The 19,455-nt window shown below is 41.9% G+C and overlaps 2 protein-coding genes and 1 long non-coding RNA gene across 3 annotated transcripts; all 3 read right to left on the reverse strand.

The window, feature by feature from the left end:
* Nucleotides 1-431: 431 nt before the first annotated feature.
* LOC108511431 (uncharacterized) lies at nt 432-1,286 on the reverse strand. Its single transcript, XR_001879672.4, has 2 exons — nt 1,110-1,286; nt 432-1,010 (listed from the first exon to the last, which is right to left on the reverse strand). It is a non-coding gene; the product is annotated as an uncharacterized LOC108511431 (long non-coding RNA).
* A 5,206-nt stretch (nt 1,287-6,492) lies between these two features.
* LOC103710865 (hAT transposon superfamily) lies at nt 6,493-13,353 on the reverse strand. The gene is made up of 4 exons (XM_008796776.4): nt 13,077-13,353; nt 9,099-9,130; nt 7,094-8,710; nt 6,493-6,982 (listed from the first exon to the last, which is right to left on the reverse strand). Coding segments are annotated over exons 2-4 (2,019 nt in total). The 5' UTR covers nt 9,100-9,130; nt 13,077-13,353; the 3' UTR covers nt 6,493-6,581.
* Nucleotides 10,935-18,586, reverse strand: LOC149753547 (uncharacterized). Its single transcript, XM_089923560.1, has 4 exons — nt 18,407-18,586; nt 17,989-18,113; nt 14,790-17,647; nt 10,935-11,044 (listed from the first exon to the last, which is right to left on the reverse strand). Exons 1-4 carry the CDS (start codon nt 18,584-18,586, stop codon nt 10,935-10,937), a joined length of 3,273 nt encoding a protein of 1,090 aa, XP_089779686.1.
* Between the last annotated feature and the right edge of the window lie 869 nt (nt 18,587-19,455).

The following is a 19,455-nucleotide window of genomic DNA, read 5'->3' on the forward strand; positions in this document are numbered from 1 at the left end:
AAATTCTGTGCGCAATGGCATAAAAAAAAATACAGACATTATTTACAAACGCAGGAGCATTCACTATTAATATATTAATGATTAGAACTGAATAGGAAAAACAACAGTGAAGCATTTATCTATTGATTACGAGGGCTAATTAAGATAAATGTTAGTTAAGCCCCAGAAAAACTCATTCAACCAAACTGTTATCTGTTGCTTCCAAGCAATTATTGTGGGGGAGTATTCTCGCTGGCCACACCACCCACACAGCCACAAGGTTCATTCGCAAAATAAAACAGAAGATAAGGTTTTATATGAAAAACAAAAACTAAAGTTTAAGCCTGATCTTATCCTGAAAAACCAAAAAAAAAAAAAAATGAACCTTTCAACCTGAATTAGGAATCTTAAAAAGAGAGCCCATCCCAACAAGAAGCAGTAATTTCATGATATTTTGATCTGATAGACTCTTGCTTCATAATAATTTTTCTGGTCCTTCCAAAAGGAATTTTACAAACCCCTCATATGATAAAATAAGATGATCATAAACATTTACATAAACTCCACTCTAATTCCACATGAAAGAGAGGGATCGAGATTAAGCTATACAAACATAAATACATTAAATAGAAATAGAAACATAAAACATAAAAATTCATCAAACCATACAAAAGCTTTCCATACAAATATTATATCCATCAAACCATCTCCGTAGAAACTAGAAATAGCGTGCGTAGATCCGCCCGTAATCTTTGTTTTTCAGAAGCAACCACCCAGATGTAAGGTTGCTCTCATGGTGGGCGGCACACCGTGCTCGGTGCAGAGCAATTTGAGCTTCCACTCCGGCATGGCCTCGCTGTCGGCCCTGCCGCCGCCGCCGCGGGGGCGGTGCGACGGCACCTGGAACGAGCTCGCCCTCTCCTTCCCCTTCTGCGGCACCCCGCTTCCCCCCATGTTCCCTGCCTTCGCCACCCCTTGGGTCCCGCTCCCACTCATCTCTCTCTAATATTATTCTCTTCCTCCTCAGAGCTCTAAACAAGGGAGTTGATATAGATCAGGTCAGGGGTGGTGATCGTAGATAAAAGATTAGAAGGGATTGAGAGAGAGAGAGAGAGAGAGAGATGGTGTACCAAATGTCAAGCCTTCACTGTTGTGCATTTACTGTTTGAACGATGATTTCGTTGGCTTCACCTGCAAAGATTCCAGAGCCCACATCCCCAGGGCATTCCCGGAGACGTGGACAACGTGAACGAGAGATATAAGCCCAGATGGAGGGTGATGACGAGAGGCCAGCAGTAGTAAACATAGTTTAATCGATCACGGTCAGGCGAAAGTGATGGGCTTGTAGTTGTGGATGAAGGCAAGTTTTTTTTTCTTCCTTTCCTAATCTTATCTTTAATTGTCGGCAACTCGTGAACGGCCATTTTGGATTATTCTATGGGTTTTTCTTTTGATAATTTTCACTCGAAACCCGGCTCCAATCACTAATCATATTCCTATCGATTTGGTTCAGGGAAAATATTTTTCCTCCTACAAATATAATTTTTTTAAAAAAATTTGAAAAATATACTTTTAGCATGTTTGGTTAAATATGAAAAAGTGACAGATTTTCAGAGTGCTTATGTTTGGTTGACCATCCACTTTTCTGAAAAAGTTATGCGTGTAATTCATATTATATTCTTAATAAAAATTAGGTCTTTAATGCTTTTTTAATGCTGAAGAGTTTTTTTGAAAAAAAAATAAAGATAGAGTGATTCCTGCCTCATGGAAAAGTAATTTTTCCATATTTCTTATGGGAAAATAATTTTTCATAATTTTTTATAGGAATGTATGGTCATATTTTCATGAGAATACAACTATCCATTTCTCTTCTTTGAAAACTTCAATTAAACAAAAGGTATCTCATTACTTTCTCGTTGACCACACTTTTCTTCCTTATTTTCTCGCGAACCAAACGAGCCCTAAGTGCTGTGCATTCTTAGATGGCTGTCATGGCTACCAAATAATATCTAACATATTGATATTATATATATATATATATATATATATGCGTGCGCTCGTAGACTATTTTATTTGATGATTATTTATTTTTTAATAATGATCGCCTATGGCTGCACAAAACTCTGATCCATCACAAAGGGTTCGTGCTGCACGCGCACTGGGTTAACAAGAAAGTGGCCTTGTAGTATAGCAGCGAAGATCCAACGCACTTTAAACCATACACAAAGCAAATTCTCGTGATTTATCGGTCATATGAAGCATCCGATTATTTCAAACACATGGACACATGATATATGCAGCGATGATTTCGTAAGGGTTAATAGGAAAAAAACGCTACTGAATCAAGTCAAAATATCTAGACTTTTAAGAATTATATAAAAAAATCAGCGTACAAATTATATCGGCCACGGTACCTCTCAAGTGTATATCACGTATTAATATATAGTATTTTTATAATAATTTTTTAACCAAATCTAACCGAAGTCTTGTTGAGTTCGTCCAACTTGACCTATATAAACTTATATTTGAGTGGAAAATTTTGATGTCGTCTCGGGTAAGGATGTGGCCTTAAATGCCAACTGACCACCTAGAGGAGATAACGTTCTTAACAAATAACTTAAAAACTCAGAAAAGAACCATAAAATTGCAGCGCACTCCATGCCACATTCCCATTTAATCACCTGTACTGCACTTTTTGGAGGTTTCATTATGGATATCTAAAGCATTTGCTATTAGATTTTTCAACAAATTTAGGTGCCGTACTCATGATTGCCTTAGAAATCACTTATCCTAACTGAGGATTATGATTAAATATGACTTTGACTCAACACAAAAGGACTCTAGGCTTCTCAATGACCTTGCCCTTTTCCTCAGCAACTTTAGGAAGACTAGAATTTTTGAGGATTTATAATAACTAGCTGAAGTCATCTTTATTTTCTTCGCATATAGCTATACCAACTTAGAAGTTCATTCAAAAATACTAGCTGAAAGATATTATTTGAATTTTTAGGTTATGTATAACTACATAATATCTATCCAGTACATTGCTGATGTGGAAATAAATGCACGCTCATATGGGTCCTCACAATAACTCCTGATGTGGGTGGCCTAAGAGTGTAACTTCTATTATATCCTCTTCATGGTTTGGGGGGGGCTTATTTAACATTATACCTATGTAACGGATATTTTAATAACGGCTATTGTAGAGATTATCCTATAACAAACGTTGTTTGACTTTTTATTATCCATCTATAAAGCAATATTCAATACCTAATCCAAAAAAAAAAAAAAAAACATGACCTGGTCACGTAAAGTCATTTTGCTGTAATCGTTGTCTATTATTTCCCTTGACTTGGCTGATAGTGGGTACTGTAAGAGGTGTTAGATTAGTTGGTAAAGATCTAGCCAAAAGTTGGAGTATGCAAATAACTCATGTTATTTCTATAATAACAATAAATACGACCTCAAAAGAAGGGTTAGCTACTACTGGAGACTTGGGGCTACCGGACCGTGCTAGGATGTAAGATTATTAAAAATGAATTCAGTAGCTTAGTTGTTTACACTCTGCAGTTGCATGACTGCCTTCTATGTCCCTCAAAACTGATGTTATCAGTGAAAAAACATACATGACTCAGGTTTGAGCAGTAATGTAGCTTCCTATGACTACTTTCTCAGTCTAAGCAAAAGAATTCTTATTTTTAGAATGCACCACCACAAAAATAGTTTACTTCTAAAAAATTTTAAGAAGTATATCAAATAGGGAAAAGAAAAATTTTGTCAGAATATAGAAGGTTAACCCCTGCCTCTCTCTGCTGTCGCAAATTAATCCAGGATGGTCCCAGCTCGAAACGCTTTGAACTGAGATCAGCCCAGATTACAATGACAAATTATATATTTTCCCAATAACATATATATTCAATTACAACAGGTTTTTGCTTTCTGGAAAAATCTCCCAAAACATCGGAGCTTTAACAGCAAGTTTCAGAATTTAAAAGTTTGGATGGAGTGAATTCAGTGCAGGTATAAGCTTTGTTTAAAAAGACCCAACTGTTTCATTGTACAACATCTCATGAACAAGCACTGGTAGATGAGCATCAAAACAATGGAGTTTCATTCTACCTCACCGAACTAAAGGACTCGTGAAAACAGTCTAGCACATGCTCAACATGGTTTGGTAATGCAGGTTATTTTTTGAATGTCAAAGTTGATTTTTTTTTTTTTATATACTTTGTAAACTTACTACTTTACATGAAACTTAGTAACCCGAAAAGTGTGAAGATTGAAAAATGAAAATTCCTATTGACAGCACTAGATGATGGAAGAATTCACAGAATAAACAAAAAAATCAGCTCAACAAATTTATTGAGTCTGAAGGTGCAGACAAATGCAATCTTCTGAACGGTAACACTGACAACGTTTTGGATCGATTGCCATAGGCCAAACTCTTTACAAGACCTGCAAGTTAGGAAGGGAAAAGCTTATTTCCCAACAAATACCAAAGTGAAGACAAGTTCATAGAGAATGGAAACAAAATGGCATTTGGAATATTGCTTCAGCAGCAATAAAGAGGAAATATTTACATGAAAGCATTTAATTTTCTGTTATTTCAAATTAAAACTTTTGAGTAAAATCAGCAAACAGTATCTATATGTTTCCATCCATATAAATGTAAAATACTAGATTATACAGAAAAAAGGTACGAAATGACTGGACTTACTATCAGATATTTGATTTTGGCTTGAAACAACATATGCCAGATAGCTGAACATTAATCCTTCTTGTCTGAGCAATTGATATTTTGATACTTAATCGTAGAAATGGACACAAAGAGAATCAATCCTTATAGCCTTGCCATATGCTATATAAAGCCAAGAATTCCAATGCTTAACTGTCCAGATCATTGTTCTCACTTAGATTCTGAACTTAGCATCAATTCTACTCAACAATAAAACCCCAGGAGAATATGAAGTATATGTACTAGAGTCTCGTCCCTAGTTTAGCAATGTTGATATTATTTGCAAATGGTAGCACAAAATGTGAGACAAGATGCCTCTTTACAGACTTTTGACTTAAACATAAAAGACTTTGTCGAAAATGTATGCAAAAAAAACTATACCATGTATGCCTCCTCGTTCAAGAAAGCAATGACCAAGATCTGAGTGCGGTGAGAAACCTCTGAGTTAGCCAACAAGCAAACTTGAGATCAAGATTTGCCGTCTTGGTACCAGACTCCATACCGGTGCTACATTAGCACAATGTTGATATGCCACCCATACTGGGTATTGGGTACTGGTACCGAATCGGTATGGTACATCCTGTACTACCCAGTTCGGGTAGGTACGGCAAACCATGCTTGAGATCCTTCAAACCTAGTAGAGTTTTACTACCCTCTTGTTCTTTCCATAGCGAAGATGCTTCTATAAAAAATAGTATGATGCCCATAAAATTTTCATGTCAGTAGACAGAAAATAAACAACAAAAAGAACAGCTAGTCTGTTAGGATGGCAACTTGAGTTTTTCATGGCATAAGTTGCATGAGCTACATAATCTTAAAAAATAACACTAACATGACGGCACTTCAGTGTTGCAACCATGGGTCTACTAGATTAATAACATATTTTAAGCATAGAACTTCTCTTTATTGACTGGCTTTGTCAAATCTGCGAGCTTCTGCAGCAAAATAACTGTCAATATACATGCTTCCTATACAGCATCCGCATTCGCCGATGACTAGTCATTATAGTGGGAGTTGCATGCATTCAAATTGGTACACATAAAGCAATAAGATAAAAGAAATCCAGTAAACCTTTTTAAAGGGAAAATTCCTATACGATTTCAAACTATTTGTGCATTTAAGAAAACACAACTGCATATTCTGATACACAAAACATCTAAGTTTAGATATGAACACTCCTTTTACAGTAAAACATTGAAAACATATTCAGTAAAGGTTACCTATCAGGGATGGATTTTGTTGCATGATGCAGAACACAAGCCACTTCATGAATAGATATCATGTATATGGTCTTGTTTGTAATATGTCCTCCTAAGGAAGCGAGACATTTACACTTATGCAGTCCTAATCATTCATATTTTAAAGAATATCATCTGGAACTTCAATAGAACCGGAAAAAGAAACACTGTTATCAACTGGAACAATAGATGAAGGAAAGAAATTGATATCGCACATGCAATGACACCTGTGATCATTGTGTCGTACCAAGTCAGGGCTGACCTGTGTGAGACAAGTGATCCTAAGCACGAATTATTACAAGAATCAGCATTTCAGCTAAATAGTTATCTTGCTCTTTTCTTATATTTGTAGCAACAAATATTCCATCAACATTTCACATACCTTAGATTTTCCAGGAGCATAATTTGTTTAGTGAATTAGCCCTGCTTATATATATTTTTTTGGCGTGACTGCTTATATAGTATTATATCCCAGATTGTTACAGAAAAACAAATCAAAAACCTACAAACAAGGTTCCTATCAAGGATAAAGCATCAAAGTTAAGGCTGAAGTAATAAATTATGAAGGAAGACTTATATATGACATATTTAACATAATTTGTCCAAACTTTATTTTGTACAGGATACCATCACAAACCAAATATATGGTCATTTGAGCCGAAAATGGCACTACTGAACTGCCTAGTATTCAAGTCCCCCCCATCCAAGGCAGAACTAAATCGATCTAGCCACTGTGTTGGATTTGGGTTTTCAGTCTCTTCCACCCAATCCGAGGTCATGTCTATTTCATCGAGTACAATAGGATCCACATCTGCTGGCTTTCCCCTTGAGCGAAGCTTGAGATTGTAGTGAACATAAAGAAGATCACTTGTTGTCTCCTTATCCAGTCTATTATGTCTTTCTGAGTGAATCTGCTGAACTGTGCTCCAGTTTCTCTCAAAGGTAGACGTACTGCAAACCTGACTAAGTATTCTAACAGCAACACGTTGAAGACCCGGTGCTGAATCACCATACTGTTCCCACCACATACCTATATGTGTAAACATCAGCAAAATCAATATCATAAGAGTTATATATATATATATACACACACACACACACACGTATTAGAATTAACACTGAAAAATTGATGCACACATACCAGGAAAGGTGGTGGTGCGTGCCTCTCTAGCTAGATTGGATCCAAACATCCCTTGTGCCTTTCTAAACACAAATATTTGAGCTGTGATATCATGTCTCAGTTCAGGAGTTGGCAGTAGTTTGTCCAGAACAGCAATGAACTCCTCTTTAATGATTCCAAGAAATTTAACTTCTGGATTGTACTGAATGCTAGGATTCAGATAGGCTGCTGCTGCATGGAGGGGTGAATGAAGCTGATTCTGCCACCTTCTATCAACTATGTCTAGAAATGTCTTGCATTTTCCTTCATCCATTATGTAGTAGGTCCTTATAGAGTCCTTTGCCTTGGTCATAGATTCATATATAGAACCAATTGCTGGTTTCCCTCCGGAGACATCCCTCAGTACCTTCAACAGAGGTTCAGAAACAGCTGCAATTTCTTCAACTGCTCTCCAAAATTCATTGTCATCGAGAATGTCAATGCAAGCCATACTATGAGGTCTATTTGCATAAGGAGAAGATGAATATTCTGGAGAGTTGAACATATGTTTCAATCTTGATTTGTGTTTCAATATTGACTGCAAAGTAAGAAAGATTGACGTAGACTTCGTAATACCAGTACGAACAATCTCCTGACCACCAGTGAATTTTCTAATTAAATCACGCAGCCAAGTATGGTTATATATAAATCTTGTGATAGATTGTGCTTGTAAGATACATCTATTCACCCAGTCAATCTTGGAAAAGTCTTCTAAGATCAAATTCAGACAATGTGAAGCACAAGGCGACCAGAAGATAGTGCTGTAGTTCTGCATGATGTGATTTCCCACATTTGCATAATTCAAGGCATTGTCTGTGATTACTTGGACAACATTTTCTGGGCCAAAATCTAGTATAATTGAATCAAACAAATCACAGAGGCATTTGGTATTCTTGAAGTATGTAGATGCATCGACAGATTTGTGAAAAAAGGTTCCCAGGGGAGATGATGCAAAGAAATTGATTAAGGCTCTTGATTTGTTATCTGTCCATGTCTCAGCTATGATCGTACAACCCGTCGTTGCCCAGTCTTTTTCTATATCTTTTATTTGTAAAGTGATTTCAGATTTGAGCTTTTGCAACCATGTTGTCCTCAGAGCTTCTGCTGATGGCCCTTTGAATCCTGGGCCACCAATTGCCTCAAGCATAAGCAGATACGAGGAAGTGTTTGCGACACTGACATCCAATTTGTTTTCAAAAAAGAATTCAGCAATACATCTCTCTACTTCCAAAGAAGGCTGAGGCCTGACGGTTGTACATCCAGTAAGAAGTTTCACTACAGGAGGCGTTGTCTCAACAGGGGGCATAGGCACTTTTGGACTAGAAACTATTCTAGGAGATTTAGCTTCAGCAAGTCGTTGTTTTTTAGCATTGGCACTTTCCTTCTCCTCCTCTTTCGTTGCTATAATTGCTTTCACCCTCTCAGTAACTTCATCTCTTACTTTGCTACATGGTTGGACCCCTTTGCTTGGCAGCCGAGACAAATGAAATTTCAATCTACTAATGCCCCCATTCAAGACTCTGAGGCAAAATTTGCATCTAACCTTGTTTCCCTCCATCTTATCACAATATTCCCAACAAACATCTTTCTCCCGTACCACTGGAGTAACAGATATGGAATAAGTACCTTTGCAGTTAGGAAAAAAAAGAAAAATGCAAAAACTTTCAAAAAAACTTTGAAATACATTTCATGTCTGGATATTATCAAAAGGTTAAAGTGGACATATTCAATTGACAACATGCTTTCCTGTAGGCACGTACCAACCGGCTGAGTAGGTAATCAGAGAGTTCAATTCTCACCCTCAAAACATTAAACCCCTCCTACTTTCTAAATTATTTTCTTTAAAACGTGAGAAGCTTTTCCAGAAGTAAAGTACTTCATATTTGAAATCATTGCCTAGGGACATTGATGGCTAGTTGCAAAAAATATCCTATGTTCCACACAAAATTACATGACTAAGGGCAACAGACTTAATTGAAAAACTTACTGGTAATGAAGGAACTGTCTCCAATAAGTTACCTGCAAAAATATTGGAAAAGATGACTGTGAGCAAAAACTTCAGCCAGCAAAGTAAATAAAGCAGAACCATGTTTGATGTGCAAATATTGAATTCAGGAGACAGGAGATCTCCATTATAAGTAGTTATGGCCATGTATCTTCGTAACATGATTACAGATACTCAGATGATTTACAAGATCAGTATGCTAGGTTACAATTTTGAACATGGAACAGAAGTCCCAACAATAGTTCTCTGCTAACTGCTAACAGCTCAAATAAACTAGGGTTACATCAAATGCAGAGCATACTTTTAACTCCAATAAGAACAAAACAGTGGGATTCCGGACAAAAATGTTGTCAAAAGAAGCCCCAAATCTGAAGAATGTGGACAAAAGCAAAAGCCTAAATAAGAGGGCAGGAATGCAAGCAATAAAAGCAAAAGGAAATACACGCACGCGCGCGCGCACACATATACATACATACATACATGTATCCTAGGTATACACACAGACACAGACACACACACACACACACATATACATACATACATACATATAGATGCATACATACATACATGTACGTATCTTGGGTATTTGTGTTAGGCACTCAGTGCATCAACTTGATAACTGGGCAACTGGTTTCATATAGGAACTTTCAGATCGTGAACTTGTGGTTTTTTTAATCAGCAACCATTTATTTTCTATCAAAAAAAGAAAAAAAACACATCAGCACTTTAGCTTTCTAGGTCAAAAACCTTTATAATGCTAAATGACAAAACCCATTCTCATTGCTTTCATACAAGATGGTGTTCCCTCCTCTCTTCAGACCAATCAACATGAACATAAAATTCCTCATTATAGGGTCTTCTCTGGCATGTTTTGCAATAGTTCACTTCTGCAAATCCAAAGCTTCCATAAACGTATTTATAATTCCAATTTTCTAGTCATACAACACAAGGACCACGATATCTCCATCACTACTATCTCAGATGTCCAACATTCCAATCTGTATGGTAAAGCTAGTATTATGTCTTATAAAAGTTTCTGAAGTTTCGCAAACATACAAGAACTATAGAACACTCTAGAGCGATTTCTCTGCTTCATGCACATTGCTTGAAACCTATTTTAGTGATCAACATTTACCCTCCCATACCCTGATAAAAGAAACCAAGATAGCAATTATATTTTTAGTTCAGCATCCCTTCCATCACTGCTAAACTCGACACAATCCCAACAAAGTTGCACACCTTGTATATGTTCTGGTTCAGCATTTCTTTTTACAATAAGAACTATCAATATTTTTCTTCTAGTATTCCAATTTGAGGATCATCACTTCCTCGATTAATTGACTACAAAATATCATCTGAGAAATGAAGAGATAGAATAAACCAGGATTATGCCTTTGATATTGACCAACTGGCCTCCTAGATCGGCACCATTGTGAAATTCTGTAATATTACATTTTATAGATTGAATTGTACTTGTTAGCAAAGCATGATGGATCTAAAAAGTCATGGTTTGATATCCCAAAATCATGATTTTTAATATATGTTGTTTTGAACCAGACTTGATCTAGCAGACCTGAAATTGAGCCTTGCCAAGCAAAAACAAAGCTAAGCAAGAGTGAACTAATAAGTGCTAGGGGCCCATGGTCCTCTCCAACAAAATAGGAGAAAAAAAGTACAATAGATGTTGGTCCAGTGATCAGCAGATCCAGTAAGTGTAACCTATGAACAAGTAAATGGATCCATTGATTAGGAAATTAGGGGATGGTTACTAGATCAAGGATGCAAAATAATATGGACATATGCATGATCCAACAGACACTACATCATAGATAGTGTCAAATGATCACCAATCTTAAGGGACACAATCTCCATATAAGGTATGCTTGCATGAGCATTTAGGTGTCTCTTGAGGTTTACAAGGCCCAAATCTGGGCATGCATGAAACCAAGGATAGACTGTAAATATCAACGAAGTCTCCTTATAACTTTTCTACTGCCAATGTTATCTTGGTTTACGTTTGAGTGCACAGTCATGAACTAGAGCTGGTTTGATGTATTGCAGACAATTCTACAAGAACTTCTGCATATGAAGGTGAAGAACAACATCATGACTCTTTGCATGCAACAAGCCCGTCTCTCGCTTCATTCATATCATTTCTCTATTACTTCAATATTTTCTCCATTGTCTCTTATTTGTGTTTAGATTCATCGACTAGATGTGTAAAAACGTAAAGGACTTGTACAAACCGACTCTTCATAAATAGAATGTACATATATGATAGCTTCCTCGTAAGGCTGCATTTGTATTAGGGTATGAGTTTTTTGGGATAAGGAAATTTATACCGGCATAAACAAGTACAAATCTTAATCTTATTTAGGAAAGCATGGTGTTATATCAAGCAATTGTTCTCCGTGTGTTTGGATGCTGACAAGGGATAAAAAATAGAAGCGGGATCCTCATGCGGGGCACCTTTTGCACTGTAGAGCGCTATGCGTGCCTAAATCACCACCATGATACTCATCTCGGAAATAGAAGGCTCTTGCAGATTCTTTCTATCCAGCATATTTAGCAACCATCCATGTGTCTCGCATCCCCACGCGATGGTCTCAATTTCCAAAATGAGCGCAAGCCTTCCATTTTTGAGATAGATGATATGGAGGAGATTCATGCATGCACATCTCTTTGCGGCGCAACAATTGAACCATAGAGGATTCGAACTCATAAGAAATGTAGTTTGGATGTTACATTGGGATAGGTGGATGGAAAAGATTTTTCGTGAAATTGGACATATTTGCCCTTCTAATCTCTATTATTCTGTAATATAATAATATACTATATAGTATAACAATATGATAATAATATTATACTATTATATTACATTATATTTTATAATACAATATTATGATATTACCTAGCATTATGCTATATAATAATAATATAATAATAATTAATCTTATATTAAATTAATTAATATTGCAGGACAAAATTGATCATTTTCTCTAATAATGAAGGGGATAAGAGAGGGCATTTAAAAAAAGTTATACCCGGTTTAAACTTGTACTTGGAGGTCCTAGGTATAAATTACACTGTTTTGCCACTAAATCCACGGATAAACCCCCTGTGTTCTCAATCTTAACATAGCCTAAATGCTTAAACAGTGTAAACATAAGCATTCAGCATGTCTTTCCTCCTCAAAACCCATGAAGTACATTGACATCGAACTCTTAGACATGGTTAGGATATGTAACAATTATCCATAATTCTGTGCTAGTCGTTGAGTTGCTCTATACTTTCTCACCATTGAAAAAAGTGACGCTAATAGTCGACCAAAACATTAACCAGTATCTGCTTTCCAAAATCTTTATCACTTACCTTATGCTTGCGATTATTAGTACGGCGTTATATGAATACATATTTTCTTATAAATCATGCCTAGTCTTCAAATTCAACTATTGAAAATTCATTTATCAAACTATCTGCTCATCACAAGTTCAGATTTCACTAAAATCTCTTTTTTTAAAAAAAAAAAAAATCTAGAGCATCACAGAGTGAGACATTGTCTTCAAATTCTCTTCAACCATTGATGCGTGCAAGCTAAAGTGTGTCCATTGTCATCACCATCATCACTTTAATCAACTGCTTAATTAATATAACCTACTTACGAAGAACTAAATTACAAACTGTAGCATTTTACCCCCTTTTTTTAATTAAAATAAAATAGTAAAATGCATATGACCTCCTTTTTTTCCTCCCCTCGATTCTATCCCAATTATTTTCCTTCACAAATTATAACAGTGTCCACTCATAAATTCTGAAAAAAATTGGAATATTTATGAGAAAAAAAGGCAGCGGAAAATAAACGAAATGGAAACATGAGACGGACGGATAATTATTTATGTATAAAAAAAGGGAGTGGGAAAAGCTAAAACGAGAAGCAAAGTAGAGGAAAAATGAACGGACCTAAAATACACGAGCTTTTCAAACGAGGAGAAGAGTTGGAAGGGGCTGACGGAGAGCGAAGAGACGCTGGAGAGAGCGAGCTCCGGGAAGGAAGGAGCGCAAATTTCTCGCCGGCAGCGTCCGATTTCTCGCCGGCGCCTTCGTCTTCTCAAAACGCGTCTCTTTTTTCGAACCAAGAAGAGACCCTCTTCTGGTGAAGAAATATCGCGAGATCTCGGCCGCTAGGGTTTTCTCCCGTCCCGTCGCCGCTCCCCACCGTCCATTCCAATCTTCGATCGAGGGCTCCGGGATTTCTTTCTTATCTCCTGAGTGGGGTGTGTGGGAATCGCGATAACTCGACGATAACGGACACGTGTACGACTAATCCGAGGACAGGAGCGACATGGCGCTCAGATGCTGCCATCTGTGATCTGTCTTCTCGCTATGCTGTCCCCGTATCACGATTAATTGACGCTTGGAATTGAGAGTTAGCCGCTGGCTTCTGTCGGAATTAACACATAACAATATGGCATGACAGGCCCAATGGGCCTGAAAAAGCTATGCATCGCATTTTCCAGCCCAAACTCATTGGGCTAGGCGATTCCAGTTCCAAGAGTTAGTTATTATAAAAAAAGTTTCTAGCTTTTCTTAGACCCTTTTAAGTCTTCTAAGAGTTTCATTCAAGGAAAATATATCAGGCCTATAGTCATTGACATGGCAATTTTATAATCAACCAATCCGTCCTTTTTACCCCCTCACACCATGGCATGAGAATTCTTCGAGCCATGCAGCATTTCTTTTTATTTAACCTTATATAGTTCATTCAATGTAATTTGCATCTTTGAAAACCTAACTAGCCTCAATCATTAGCTACAATCTAACTTGTTTTTGACTTCATGAACATTATCTTCTATATCCTAGATTCTCGTCGACCACTAAAATTGAATGTAGAATCTTGATGCTTAAAATCATCCTATATGATCAGATGATTTGGGAGTCACACTGCCCACGATACGTACTGGAATTGTATCCTACTTGCACTTATCTTCATGTTTATGTTTAAAACCTAGCAACAAGATGATCTCTGTGGCCCTTCCCGATGTAGCCTCACATAATCACCATAAGAAGAAGAAAACCTTCTTTTTGTCCTTTTTTTTTTTTTTTGGTTGAAAACGGCAATTCATATAGCTCTAAATTGAGTACATCCAGCCATATCAAAATAAAGTAAAGAGTGCAACGTAGAAGGAATATCTCCTAACGAAGTCCAAATGACCTCTCCGGAGTGCCGAGCGGCAAAGGAGGCGACCCAGTCTGCTGCACTGTTCGCCTCCCGAAAAACATATGAGGCCTGGAAAACGCTCGACTCCTGAGCCAATCTCCGAATCTCACGGATGAGAGGATGATCATCTCCATATCTGTCCACTCCCCGAATCCACTCTATCACCACAGAGGAATCTCCCTCAAGGCAAATGTGCTCAGCATGCAGTACCCGCCTCGCATAGGATATCCCCTCCCAAGCTGCCCGCAGCTCCGCACCAACTACGGTAAATCCCGGCGCGCGGCGTCCACCAGCTGCTATCAAACTACCGAGATGGTCTCTGATAACAAAGCCAACTCCTCCTGACACCCCATCAGCCGACCTACTACCATCAAAATTCACTTTGAGATGACCAAGGGGTGGGGGTACCCAAGAGACTAGGGCGAACCTGGGCGCTGTGACAGCAGAAAGAGTACCCCAGGTGTCCCTGGCCACCTCAGAAGAGAAAGTAATAGCAGCGGTAGAAACCTCCCTAGCAAGACGCATGGCTCTGTCCACCACCATCCACGGGGGAAACCGCCTACCCTCAAAAATGCCGGCATTCCTATCCAGCCAGATAGAATGAGCCAAATATGCCCCCTGGATCCCGGCCTCAACTGTGCTAGGCCGCCGTATAGCCACTCTCAACCAATGAATCAAACCCTGAGTCGACTCGACTGAATGGGGTAGCAATGTGGGCGATCGGCTCCAAATGCCCCTAGCTCTGGGGCACTGCAAAAGGACATGATCCATCGTCTCCTCAGTCTCCGTACACTCATCACAAAACTGAGTGATCCTCACCCCTCGCCGCGCCAATAAGCTCCTAGTCGGTAGGCAGCCCCACGCTACCTTCCAGATGAAGAGCGCCACACGCGGGTGAATCCGCATCCTCCAGATCCATCCTCCCTCTATCTGTCGTGCTGGCTCTCGGCTCAATAATGTGTGGATATCCTTGGCTCGCACCTGCGATCGCCCTGTCGGCATCCAGACTAATCTATCCGCCCCTCCCTGGGCAAAAATAGGTAGGGCCAGGATCCTCTCCGCCAACTGCTCCCCGAAAGCCTCCCTGATCAGCTCCATCCTCCAGTGGTCCCCCTCCGGCTCCATCAAGTCACTGACCCTGAGACCGGCTAACCTCGATGTGTCCACTGTAATCGGAAGTCTACTCATAGGCTGCTCCGTCACCCACCGGTCCTCCAACACATCAATAGATCGACCATCACCAATGGCCCACCTAATCGCCGGGAACACCAACCCTGCTCTAGCACAAATCTCCCTCCATATCGGTGAGTGGCGTCGCCCCGACCGGGCACCCGGCACTGGATCGCCATACTTGGCCCTCATAAGTGAAGACCACATGCCATCGGGCTCCAACACCACTCTAGCAGCGTGTCGTGCAGCTAGAACCTCACGCCTCGCCACCAAAGACTGCACACCCAAACCACCATATCTCGTCGGCTGACATACAACCTCCCAAGCCATAAGATGGATACCCCTTCTGCCTCCAGTCCTACCCCAAATAAAATCCCTGAAGATCTGCTCAATATTCCTAACTGTAGCTACCGGTATAAGAGAGTTAGATAATAAGTAAATCAGGATCGAGGAAAGAACTGACCGTACCAGTATAATCCTGCCCATCATAGAAAGAGAGTGTATCTGCCACCCCTCCAGCCTATGCCGGATACTGATCTCAAGAGAGGTGCAATCACTGCTGCGCAGACGCTGACCAGAGATAGGGACTCCCAAATACCTCAACGTGCCCTCCTGCTCTCCCACCCCCAGAATCTCCAGTATAGCGGTCTTCACATCTGGTTTGGTCTTCGGGCTAAAACAAATTGCTGATTTAGATAAATTAACCCGTTGACCAGACATAGAGCAATAATCCCGCAAGATCGTCCAAATGATCCCTGCTGCCTGTCTAGTCGCACGGACCAACAGAAGACAATCATCGGCAAATAGTAGATGAGAAATCGGGGAGGCATCCGGCACGGGCCTATAAACCTCCAGCTCCTGGGTGGTCACTGCATACCGCAAGGTCCTGGAAAGCGCATCTGCACATATAATAAACAATAGAGGGGAGAGGGGACAACCCAGACGCAGCCCACCAGAGGACACAAAGTACCGTGATGGCGTTCCATTTACCAAAATGGCAAAGGAAGGGCCTCTGATACACCCCATGATCCATCTGATCCATGCCTCAGGAAATCCAAACTCCTGCAAGGACTGCTGTACAAAATCCCACCTCATCCTATCGTATGCCCTCTCCATGTCAAGCTTGACCCCCATCAGACTTCTCCTACTCGACGCCCTGCCAAGATCATACATGAACTCCTGGGCAATAAGAACATTATCTGTGATACTCCGTCCTCCCACAAAAGCCCCCTGCTCCGGACTGATCAATCTCGGAAGTATGATCCTCAATCTGACAGCTAGTAACTTCGCCGTCGCTTTGTACAAGGTAGTACAGAGACTGATCGGGCGAAAGTGACTAGGCTCCGAAGCATCCTGACGCTTCGGTATCAGAGTGACTAGGGTCCTCTGCCAATCTGTAGACATCACTGCTGTGCTGAAAAACTGCTGTATGGCCGCCGTCACCCCCTGACCAACAATCATCCAGCACCTCCGGAAGAATAACGGTGGAAAGCCGTCCGGACCCGGCGCCTTGTCCCCCTCAAGGGACCACATCACCTCCCTAATCTCACTATCCAATACCGGCCTAGTCAGTGCGACCATATCCTCCTCTGCCACCCGTGCCACTGGCGGTATGATACTCCCTGAGCTCCCAGTACCCATCTGCTCAGACCATCTGGCCCCGAAGAAACCCTCCAGCACCCTCCGAATCGAATCTGGATCCTCCACTAACTGCCCATCCTCATCCCTAATCACCCTGATCCTGTTCCGATGCCTCCTGATCACTGTTGACTGGTGGAAAAACCTAGTATTCCGATCCCCCTCCTGGATCCACTGCACCCTCGATTTCTGTCTCCAAAAGATCTCCTGCTGTCGCAAGAGAGAATCATGTAAGGATAGTAGAGATCTAAGCTCCCCCATCTCCTCCTCTGCCAAACTCCCTCCCAAGGCCTCCTGAGCCTGTAATCCAGCAATAGCCTCCTCAGACTCCTCAATCCTCCTGAAGATATTCCCTACCTCCTCACAGTTCCACCTCCTCAACCTTCTTTTGGTCAGCTCCAACCGGCGAGACACACGATACATAGCATCCCCTCTCACCGGTACATCCCATGCCTTCCTCACAATCTCCCAGGACCGAGGATAACATGTCCAGAACTTCTCAAATCTAAAAGGGGAATGAAATGAGACAGCTGTATCGGTACTCACCAGTAGGGGGCAGTGGTCGGACGCAATCCTCGGCAAGTGACGGACATGGTAGTCAGAAAAACACTGGGCCCACCCCGCTGTGGCGTAGACTCTGTCCAATCTCTCCCAAACCCGTGCCTGCCCCTGCTGATATTACACCATGTGAATGTTGGTCCCGAAAATCCCAAGTCTATCAGTCCATTTGACGCTATAAAATCTTGGAACTCTCTGATTTCCCTCTTATAAGTGAAGGCCCTCCCCCCCATCTTCTCCTGGGGATCCGTGATACAGTTGAAATCACCTGCCACCAACATGGGATACCCCTGAGTGATAAGCTGAGACGCCTCCGCCCACAACCGCCTCCGCACTCTATAATCTGTACTGGCATACACAGCTGCTAGGACCCACGGGCTCCTATTATCCTCTGATATCACTAAGATGACCTCCTGTTTACAAACATTGAAAACATCAATTTGGTAGTCACCCTGTGCCCAAGTCACTATAATACCTCCCGACAGTCCTTGAGATTCCACTGCATAAAAATCCCATGACCTCGGTATCGCCGCCCGGGCCTTCTGAAGGCTTTGCCCGGAGAGCCGGGTCTCGAACAAAACACAAATTTCAGGTTTGTGCTGTTGCACCAACCTGCGGAAAGCCGGGGCAAAGGAGGGCTTACCTGCACCCCGACAATTCCAAAGGAGGGCTCTCATGGTGCACGTGGTGCGTCGGCACAGCCCACCTCCCCCGGGCCGCTGCCACTTCTAGGTTCCAACTCCATTTCCTCACTACACAGCACAGCACCTCCCTGCTCCAAGTCACTGTGCATCACACCCTTAGCAGTGGCCAGCAGCTGCTGAACAGCCTGTTGGTGTGACCCCCTCAGCCCCTGTGCCATTTGGGATTCAGAATCCACCGACATCATCTTGAATTCTTCCCCATTACCAGCACCGCAATAAGCCTTCTCCTCCAATCCTGGGCCGCAGACCCTGCTTCCCACCAGGGCATCAAAGGAAGGGGAAGGGGAGCTCCCAGCACCCTTCTTATCGCCAGGTTGGTGTACCAAACGGCACGGCACAAAACGTCCTCCTCCCTTTCCACTGAAACCCCCATGGCCATGGGTCGTACCACACCGGAAAGAGTGGCCTCCTCGTGCTCAATGGGTTCCGCGACTCCCACCTGAGACGACGGTCCAGCTACCACTCCCGCCGATTCTCCGGTCACCGCCGCCAGCAATTCCGCCGCTACCGACGCCGCTCGGGCCAGCCCCTGCCGCAAAGGTATGCTCTCCCCCTGCCGTCGGCTCCCTCCTTCCTCCACCTGCCTCATCGTAACCATGTCCGCCGCCACAAGGGGTGGCGGCGAACTCTTGCTCCGCCGACGGCCACCTCCGGCCGAGCGGAACCCATCTCCCCGAGGGGGAAGCGAACTCTTGCTCCGCCGACGGCCACCTCCGGCCGAGCGGAACCCATCTCCCCGAGGGGGAAGATCCCGTCTCGGTGCAGCATTCGGGCCGGTCACAGGAGGCGTCCCGGCTGCCGGATTCGGCCCACGCGTTGGCAGCGCCCGGTGGGCCTTAGGCGGACTCCGGGCCCTTTTGAGCGGACTTGAGCCCGACCCAGCCTTTCCCAGGTCCACCTGGCCCAACGAGGGCGGCCGAGTCCCCCCACCGAGTCCCCTCGCCGAGTCACTGCTGGGTTCACCCAGCTCACCTGGTTGACTCAGGCCTCCGTCCATCTCCACGGACGAGCCGCCTTGAGCTAGCTTCTCCGGCGACTGCCGTCTGGCCAC

The sequence above is a fragment of the Phoenix dactylifera genome, chromosome 5, assembly GCF_051530095.1.
Source record: "Phoenix dactylifera cultivar Ajwa chromosome 5, Ajwa_hap1_PhDact_Kaust_v1.1, whole genome shotgun sequence".
NCBI classification, from domain to species: Eukaryota; Viridiplantae; Streptophyta; class Magnoliopsida; order Arecales; family Arecaceae; genus Phoenix; species Phoenix dactylifera.